This window comes from Galeopterus variegatus, unplaced genomic scaffold, assembly GCF_000696425.1.
Source record: "Galeopterus variegatus unplaced genomic scaffold, G_variegatus-3.0.2 Scaffold20662, whole genome shotgun sequence".
Lineage (NCBI taxonomy): Eukaryota > Metazoa > Chordata > Mammalia > Dermoptera > Cynocephalidae > Galeopterus > Galeopterus variegatus.
Window position 1 is genome coordinate 2824 of NW_007746773.1, and position 10228 is coordinate 13051.

The 10228-nt window shown below is 38.8% G+C and overlaps 1 protein-coding gene across 1 annotated transcript; it reads right to left on the reverse strand.

Annotated features, from left to right (window-relative positions):
- Positions 1 to 4036: 4036 nt before the first annotated feature.
- LOC103583219 (probable methyltransferase TARBP1) lies at positions 4037 to 10005 on the reverse strand. The gene is made up of 5 exons (XM_008564600.1): positions 9866 to 10005; positions 8618 to 8707; positions 7179 to 7317; positions 5254 to 5353; positions 4037 to 4268 (listed from the first exon to the last, which is right to left on the reverse strand). The coding sequence occupies exons 1-5, from the start codon at positions 9941 to 9943 to the stop codon at positions 4037 to 4039; spliced, it is 639 nt and encodes a 212-aa protein (XP_008562822.1). The 5' UTR covers positions 9944 to 10005.
- Between the last annotated feature and the right edge of the window lie 223 nt (positions 10006 to 10228).

The window sequence follows — 10228 nt, forward strand, 5'->3', positions numbered from 1 at the left end:
AAAAAAAACAACAACAAAAACCCAGAAAATAAGTACTGGTGAGGATGTGGAGAAATTAGAACTCTTGTGTACGGCTGGTGAGGATGTAAATGGCACAGCCACTGTGGGAAACAGTGTGGTGGTTCCTCAAACACTTACACACAGCACCACCATCTGATCCAGCAATTCTACTTTTGAGTATATACCCCAAAGAATTGAAAGCAGCAACTCAAACAGATATTTGTACACCCATGTTCATAGCAGCATTATTTGTAATAGCCAAGAGGTGGAAGTAGCCCAAATGTCAATCAACAGATGAAGGATAAACAAAATGTAGAATATCCATACAATGGAATAGTATCCAGCCTTGAAAAGGGATGAAATTCTGACACATGCCACAACACAGATGAACCTGAAGACGTTATCCTAAGTCACAACAAGCCAGACACAGCAGGACAAATACTGTATGATTTCACTTAAATGCTGTACCTACAATAGTCAGATTCTTAGAGACAGGAAATGGCACAGTTGCCAGAACCTGGACAGAAGGGGGAACGGGTGTTAGTGTTTAATGGGTACGTTTCAGTAGCGGAGGATGAAAGTTCTGGAGATGACTGGGGTGATGACCACACAACCATGTGAATGTGCTTAATGTCACAGAACTACACACCTAAAAATGGTGAAAATGTAAATTTTATGCTGTGATATTATCCAAAACCGAACTTCTCATCTTTACTCCAAAACCTGCTCTAACTTGTCTTTCTAATCTCAGTTAAAGGCAACTCCATCTGTCTAACTCCTCCAAAAATCAAATAGCCTTTGAGTTCTCTCTTCTTCTCACAGCCCACATCCAACCCAAGAGCAGATCCTGTAGGTGATACCATGAGAATACAACCACACACGGCACTGGGATGTTTCAGCCAGCGATGGACCTCCACACACAATGGTGGTCGGAGCAGCAGGCTACACCTCAGCACCCAGGCATGCAGCAGGCTGTGCCATCTAGGTCTGTGTAAGCGCACTCTAGGACGTTCACCCAAGGATGATATCACCTAAACACGCATTTCTCAGAACACATTCCCGTCGCCGAGCAACACGTGACTGTATATCCAAATTCTTAACACAATTCACTGCATCCCGCATGAGTCACGCTAGCACCTGGCACAAGCCTAGGGGCTTATCTTCTGGCTTTTACTCTTGCCTCTCTGTGGTTTATTCTCAATACTACTGCCAGAGTGAGCTTTTAAAACTGAAGTCAAATCCTAACACTCCTCAGCTAAAACCCTCTAATAAAAGTCAGTACCCTGAAAATGGTCAAAACAAAGTCCTACTCAACACCCACCCCCACCCCTCACCTCTCAGAGTGCATCTCCTATAGCTCACACCTCACTGGCCTCCCAGCTGCTCCTGAAACTGCCAGCTCTCACAGCAGGGCCTCTTCCAGCAAGACCTCCCCTACGTAGGTCATGCTTCCTCCCCCAGTTCTTTAACTCTTACATCCCACAGGTGAGAACATGAGATGTGCACACACCTACTTGGAAAAATGCTTCTGCATACCTTATGGAGTATGCACATTCCCCAAGAAAGGTCAGTTTCATTCCTGGTTGCACACTCTGGAGAGACTCACACAGGCACCAGAAGACATGTGGAAAAGTGTTCATAGCAGCACTGTACATAACAGTAATAAACTAAATACAATCCAATGTCCGGCAATAGGAGCATGCGGACATTGAGATGTCATCAAACAATGGAAGGTTACACAACATGGAAAATACCAAAGTGTTAGAAAGATGGATAAATGTTAGAAACATGATGAATGAGAAAAGTTACAGAAGACTTCTGACAGTAGGATACCATTTCTATAAAGCTCAAAAGCAAGAAAACTCACGAATATGTTGTGAAACCCATGCATACATGGTCAACCAATCTTTTACAAGGGTGCCAAGAATACAAAATGGGGAAAGGATAGTTTCTTCAATAACTGGTGCTGGGAAAACTGGATATCCACATGCAAAAGGATGAAACTGAAACCTTATCTCAGACCATACACAAAATGGATTAAGGACTTAAGACCTGAAACCATAAAACTGCTAGAAGAAAACACAGGGGAAAAGCTCTTTGACATTGGTCTTGGCAATGATTGTTTGAATATGACACCAAAAGCACAGGCAACAAAAGTAAAAATAAACGAGTGGGATTACATCAAACCAAAAAGCTCTTGCACGGCAAAGGAAACAACAAGATGAAAAGGCAACCTATGGAACGGGAGATGATCACGTCAACAAAGGGGGCAAAGTTTCAGTTATGCGAAATAGATTCTGGAAATCTATACAGAACAGTGACTGACAGCGACTGTATTATATACTTAAAATCTGCTAAGAGGGTAGATCTTATGTTAAGTGTTCTTACTACAAATAGTCATAATAATAGGGCAGGAGGAAACTCTGGAAGGTGATGGATATGTCTATGACCCTGTGATGGTGATGGTTTCACAGGTGAATGCTTATCCCCAAACTCATCAAGATGTATGCATTAAACATGTATAGCTTTTTAACATGTCAACACCTCAATAAAGTGGTTTAAAAAACCAACAGGTAAATACTGCATGTTTTCACTCATATGTGGAGCTAAAAAGAAAAAAAAAAGTTGAGTGTATAGAAGTAAAAAGTAGAATTGTGGTTACTAGAGGCTGGGAAGGGGAACGGGGAGAGAGAAAGGAAGAGGGTGACTAAGAGAAAAATCACAGCTAGACAGGAAAAATAAGTTCTGTGGTGTACAGGAGCACCAGGCATCTATAATCAACAATAATGTACTGCACGTTCTCAAATGGCTGGAAGAAAGGAGCTCCAATGTTCTCACCACAAAGAAATGGTCAATCTTTGTGATGATGGGTATGCTAATTACCCTGATTTGATCATCACATGCTTTATACACATGTTGAAATATAACTCTGAACCCCACAAAAATGTACAACCAATTCGTGTCAACTAAAAATTAAATAAAACAATATACCATTGAGGGATATCTATACATGTGGTAAAAACCCTTTTCTAAAATGCAAGGAAGTGATAAAGATAAAAGTCAAAATAGGGAGACAAAAGGTAGGGACTGAGGATTGACAGGTAAATCTGTTCTTAGGCTGGGTGCTGAGTTCACAGGCATCCAATTATTTTGCATTATAACATATAACCACCACGTGCTCTTTTGTTTGTGTCAAATATTGCAACATTTTTTCAAAGATGTCCCACACAGAAAGCACTGGGCCGCACCAAATAGTCGGGACATGTTAAATGAAGCCAAATGTACACCCTTAAGGAGATCAAAATCCTACTAAAAGTTACTGTTACATTCACGGCACTTGGTTCTGCTACCGTCATCCAAACTTCCAGAATCTGGAAACTAGCTTTAATATCTCACAGGCATATATTAAAACCTAACCTTATCAATATTGTTCTCGGGTTTATACCAATGCTTCTCTAGAATTTTTAAATAGCAAACTTCTAAAACTGCAAATGAAACTGGTCAGAAAGGAAATTAAGGTTCACCTGTCAATACTATTATCTCTGATGTCCATGGGTTTTCAACTGCTGTTTTACATATATCTTGGTTTAAAGAAAGAAGAGCCCGATGCTTCTATCTACGACCACTATACTTTCTGTATGAAGTATTTTCTACTTAAAAGGTGCTCAGAGATTAACATGCTCGTATTTAAAAATAAGTAATTATAAAATGGCTACCGCTCTCAAGCCTTAGCTTACTTTCTACAACATCCAGCAGCAGGGCAATTACAAATGGACCTTGCTTAAACATATATAAAATACTGATTATTTCCAATGGTCTAGAAATAAATGAGCAAGCATAAATTTTTTAAAAAAAGGCAAATGAAATCACATTCTAAAATTGACAGTAACGATGTGTATAAACCACGAGTCTGTCCACTCCACGAGGCAGAGGTTGCTCCCACACCACTATTCCCAGCACCACCCAGAGACACTCAGTAAATATCTGCTGAATGAGTGAAGCTTTATTTTTATTTTAAAAGATCAGGAAGTTCCCCTCATTCTAAATACCAATGACATACCAAGCAAGACGCCAACAGAAACCTTTTATCCTCACCATCTTGGGTCCTGGGACCTTTCGACATGCACATGTGCAGTAACTTCAGCAGAAGCTGGAGGCATCTGTCAGTCTTTGGCAAGGGCACGTAGGCGTTTGTACCAAACTTCATCAGGGCGTCCAGAAGAGGGTCTAAGAAGATTCTCAACACATTCTGTGTCCGCTGCTTTTCACTAGATAGTAAAGGACATCCACAAACCAACCATCTCAGAAACATGAAGAAATTATTTTCTACCTATACTCTGTGGAATTGGTTAGCTAATGGACTCAGTTAGCCAAGTTACTCTTACAGATGACTGAACCCTGCAGCACCTATGAGAACTGATCTTTCAGTCTGTGCTTCCTCCTGAGTGCAGCCATTCACTAGAGAAGAAAGCACAGGGAAGAACAGCTCTCCTAAACTCTCAGCACCTGGATCCCAACCCCACTCATCTGCAAATTAAACTGCCAAGACCCTGCCTCCATAATATAAAACAAACAAACAAACAAAACACAAAAAAAAGAAAAACCCAAACAAATTAGTCAAGAAAATGAGACATGTTTAAAAGAAAAATACAAAAAACTAGGATTTATGAAAAACTGTTATGACCAACTTTAGTACTAAAACTTTGATTTGATGTAAATCTAATTAACTGTATATTATGCAAATATACTACCTCATCTACATAATGAAGCTGCTTATTGCCACATATATAATCTAGTGAGAATTGGTCCGGTCCCATTCTCAATATATAAACAAAATTGTTTTATATTTATTACCTTTTCTTTTCTTAAATACACATTTTACAAAGAGGTCATATCCAGAATTTTTTTTTTTTACCTCATCTTATGATAGGATCTTAAAACCCATTCTCCTAATACTGATATAAAACCAGTGATTATTATAGATAGGTTTTTTTTTTTAACCTTCTCCAATTTAACATTACATTGTTAAATTTAGTTTAACATTTAATTTGCCAACCTAAGAGAAATCAATATGCCCTTATTCCTATTTATTTACTGTTAACTTTAAACAATTCTTTAGTATTATTTACAAAGTTCTAGTTCCTCCGTTAATATCTTGTGATCAACTCTATACCAATTACTGAAAAGTCTGAATACACATCTGACTGGCCTTTGCTTAAAATAAGCTTTCTTTTCAATTACAGAAATAATTACCTATATTGAGTCTTCATTCCTTCCACATCCACTGCCAGCAAGACCATCAAAGCAATAAGCTTGGCTTCAAACCAATCCGGCATGACGCAGTTTTCTCCTGCTTTAGGAACAATAGGTAAGGTTTACGAAGCATTAAAAAAATCCTTCAAAAATGATACTTCAAAACAACACAGCTAAGTGATTATGCCTGGCCAATATTAAACCACTAGAGAAACACAGCTGAGATGAAATACAGTAGAACACCCCCCGGCAGGGCACATGATCACACATCTGGTACTGGAAGAGGAACAAAATCCTGTCTGCCTGCTGGAGCTGTGCCCAGGCCGGGGGCCACAGACACAGGGCCCCCTACGCTCACAGGATGCACAGCAGTATGGGAGAAAAGCATGGACCAGAGAATAAGCACACAGCTGTAATGCTGTAAGTGCAGTGAGGACTCAAGCAGGGCGGGTGGAGCTACTGGAGGGTCCATCAGAAAGACACACCCACATCGGGGAGCGAGGGGACATTTCCCTGAAGAAATGACAGTCTCAGCATGATGGCTGAGAAGGAATGAGATCAGGGAAGGGGACAAGAACCATCCAGACCAAAGGAAGAGCATGTCATGGGTCCTCTGGCAGGACAAGACACACTGCACTCCAGGACATAGAAGGATGCCTGTGTGTACACTACGTGAGAGGGAATGGCCAGAGACGACGTGACAGAAACAGGTGGGGAGAGACAGGAAAGTTTGTGGGCCACGTCTGTGCCCTGAAGACAAAGTCACTAAGGGCTGATGGACGTGTACACAAAGAAGGGGAGGGGAAATGTGCACAACAGAAATTTGTGTTTTGAAAATATTTCTCTAGGTACAATGTGGAAAAGAGACTGTAGGAGAAGCAAGACGAGATGTCAGGTAACCAGGTAAGGAGGACCTCCACTAGCTCAGCTGAGAGACAAGACTGCCCCGAAGTGTAACCAGAACGGGGATGGAATACACAAGGACACAAAGGCTATGGGGCCTCGGACCTGGGTTGGATCCCCAGGCTGTATTTACTTTAGTAGGGACTAAAATTTATTTACTTGTATAGGCCTTACAAAAGAGTCTTCCATGTAACAGCACAGAAAATTTACTAGACAATAGAGGGAATGAAACAAAAAAGAGAAATGTTCCAGAAGGATAAACTCATGTATTTTGGAAAGATAATTATCTGATCATGTAAGACCTATTCTATGATCAGATTAGAGAAATCACTAGATGACAATGACTTGGTCTGAGACAAAGCTGGGAAATTTAAGACATGTTAAATTGAAAGCTGTAATTTCCCAAATTATGACTAATGACTGTAATGAAGAGGAAGCATTAGAAATGTAAAAAGAATCCTAATTAATGAATCTGCTAAGAGTTCTTCCCTCGTGCGGTCTTACACATGTCCTTAGAGAAGGGATCTCTGCAAAGACCTGGTGAAAAGAAAGGACTAACAAAATCATCCTCTCAAACATAATTTTTCTCTAAAATTGTTCCTCATAATCAGTTCATATTAAACGTAACACTTTGAAAACAAAACAACAAAAAAAGTGAACCAAGTTGCTGACACATACTTCCACTAAGGCTCCAAAAACACATCTATAATATCTCGCTCACAAGGACTCAGTAACTATGGAGTGAATGAATTCATTCATTTGTGTCCAGTTCCTACTCAGGCAACTTATTAGCTTCTTGAAACATATAAAATAGCTTAAAATCTCAAGTCTTAGAACAGATAAGGGACAAGTTAGGAAACAATATCTTTATATTCTGTTATATTATTTGTCTGAAATACAAGTTTGACATAAGGAAATCATCACTCATTGGGTTAGGCCTAAATCCTGATCTAAAAAACTAGTCAAAAGTTCTTCAAAAATATTTTGGTTGTATTGATCCATAAAAATGATTTCAGACTTACTTTCCCAAGCAGGTGACTTAACATATTCCTGAACTAGGTTCTTCACATAAGCATTTAAAGATGTTTCATGAAGTCCAACAGAGGTACAATTTGAGGACTGCCTAAAATAGCTTTCATTTACACGTAACCAGTCACAGAGCTGGAAAAGAAGGTAGTTATTACTTCATTTTACAAACCGAATGAACAAAGAGGGTTTCTAATTTCCCTAGGCCAGTTTTCTTTCATCCACAATAAACTGAATTTAAAACAGTGAGTACAACAAATAACCACTTATTGTCATGACTGAGATCCACAGTACATACAGAAAAAAAAAGTGTATATATGTATATATGTATGTATATGTGTATATTTGTATAAATATATAGATATACACAGATATGTACGTTTGTTTTCTAATCTGCCTCAAAGAATTTTATAGATTTCATTAACAGACAAGAATTTCTGTTTTTTTTTTTTTTTTTTAAAATGACCAGTAAGGGGATCTTAACCCTTGACTTGGTGTTGTCAGCACCACGCTCACCCAGTGAGCTAACCGGCCATCCCGATATGGGATCCAAACCCGTGGCCTTGGTGTTATCAGCACCACACTCTCCCGAGTGAGCCACGGGCAAGCCCAACAGACAAGAATTTCTAAAGTCTAATATAAAATGCACATTTTGATAAGTTGTTCTAAAGAACATCTCTGTGAAAACACATTATGTAAAACAAATTACAAGCTTAAATTAAAACTGCTTCTAGGTTCATATACTAAAACAAGAGCTTTTATTTTTGAATGTAGAATTCGAAATATAAGTTATAATTAAAGTTCCTACTCTCCTCACAAGTTTATTTTCTATCATGTGTACATATCAAAATGTATTAATTTAAAAGAGAAATACTGTCCTAGACTTTCTCCATTACATCTTAGAAGACTGGCAAAAATAAAGCAAAGAATTTCACAATTAATCTTCGATCACATGTAATTGTACATTTTTCATTTTAAAATGTAAATATGTCCTGAATTACTTTTTTATATTCTCTCTCTTAATACACAAATTCAATAAATTAGTTTAAATGTGAAGAAAATAATTATGAATCCATTAAGGTCATCCAAAATCACATATAAGGACAAGAAAGAATAACACATCACTTGACCAAAGATGAAACTGTTGAATGACTGAATTAATGAATTGGTCAAGAATAAAACTGATACCCCACAGACACCAGTGAACGGGCAGTTCACTTAACACAGGACAGCAGTTCTGTGCAGGTTTTTTAACCAAGTCAGATATTAAAACGCAATCTAACAGTAAGGTCAGCCAGTATTTATCTTTTAACTACACAGTTTTCTTTCCGTTCTTTATATTCCTCTGAACTGAGCCTAATCTGAAGCTTTCTATGTGCATTTTCTCATTTCTATTAAGTTTTTCAAAGACTTATTAAATTATTTTCAATCTCACCTCTGTCCACAATAAAGTCCCTCGTCCCAAGGACTCCTCTTGTCTCAAAGACATGAGAAAAGCCGAGACATCTGAAAGTGACACTTTCTCCTGCGCAGGGTAAGGGGGTTTTGAAAACGTTACTCACCTTAATATGTTTGATTGAATAAAATAAAATCACTGTGGCAGCAACTATGTATACTATTTAAAACAGAATATTATTAGTTAAAAGAAAGCTGTATTTTGAAAAGAACATATTACTCGACTTTTAAAATGAAGATTTCAGTTGCAATCTTTCATTATATAACATGAAAGATTATTTTTAAAATCTATTTTCCTTACAGCTGAGGTTACTATCTTGAGCAAAGACAGTTACAATCATTAAAAAAAAAGAGATCATTCTATAATAAGAAATTACTTTCAATCAAAAAGTGATTTTTTTCAAAGTGGTTTTCTTTATTCAAAAGTTTTCTGAAAAAAAAAAAAAAAACCACCACCTAGGCCTTTCATTCCCTTCAGGTTGCACATCTTGAATTAAGATACCTTGCTCCAGGCCAGCGGTTGGCAAACCTACTCACAGCCTGTTTAGCAGATAAAGGCTTGTGGGAACACAGCTGTGCCCATTTATTTATAAATGTCTATGGCTGCTTTTGGCTTCAGTGGAAGAGTTCAGAAGTCACAACAGAGACCACCACATGGCCGGCAAAGCCTAAAAAGTATTCACTATCTGGCTCTTCACAGAGAGAGTGTGCTGACCTCTGTTCTAAGCAATAGCTTTTACTGGGGCCCTGTAGAAAGCACAAAATAAAGCCAGCAGATACTCCCAAACATCAATACACTGGAAGAATAGAGGAAAGTATGGAGGAAACAAGGTACAAGTCCAGAGCCCTCTCCCAAGGAGTCGGCAGGACGTGACTGGCTCCCAGCCACCAGCTGCGAGAACACTTGGAAACGTTGTCTGCCAGGCAGGCTTGCTAGAGGCTCAGTGCCCGGGGCTTTTACAGGCACCCCTGCCTCATCACACTGAAATTCCAGATCCCAGAAGGCAGGCAGGTGCTCTGCACAAACCATACTGTCTATACAAACACTTTCAGCCCAGTGGGCCACTCTTATCATTTAGTATAGTGTAAATCCTTCCCAGATGCCAGCCAAGGGCCAACCTCATAAGCAAGCCCTTCTTCTAGTGGCAGCAGCACAGGCCTGCTGTGTTAACTAACTTTTGCATACCCACTCACTAGGATTGTATACGACAGTATCAAAAAAACTTACCACATCCACCAAATTCATTGCTGTTTGAAGAAGGTAGCACTGGGCTGCCCCTCTCAGTAGGATCTGGTGTGTGATCATGGTACACTGAATGACATCCCTGACATCAAAACACAAAACGCATTTCCATACACCCAAAGACAATTCTGGTCATTTATAATTACTGACAAGCTGACTTACAACACCTACAAGTTCTAAGGAAGAAAGTCACTGTCAGTAGAATTTCAAAGCCATCACTTTCCATGATGGCCTCTAGTAGAGCTCAATTTTAATATGAAACAAATATCTTTTAAAAATAAGACTATAAATGAAGATGCTTTTTTTTTTTTTTTCCTTTTTGTCTTTTTTCGTGTCCGGCAACAGATC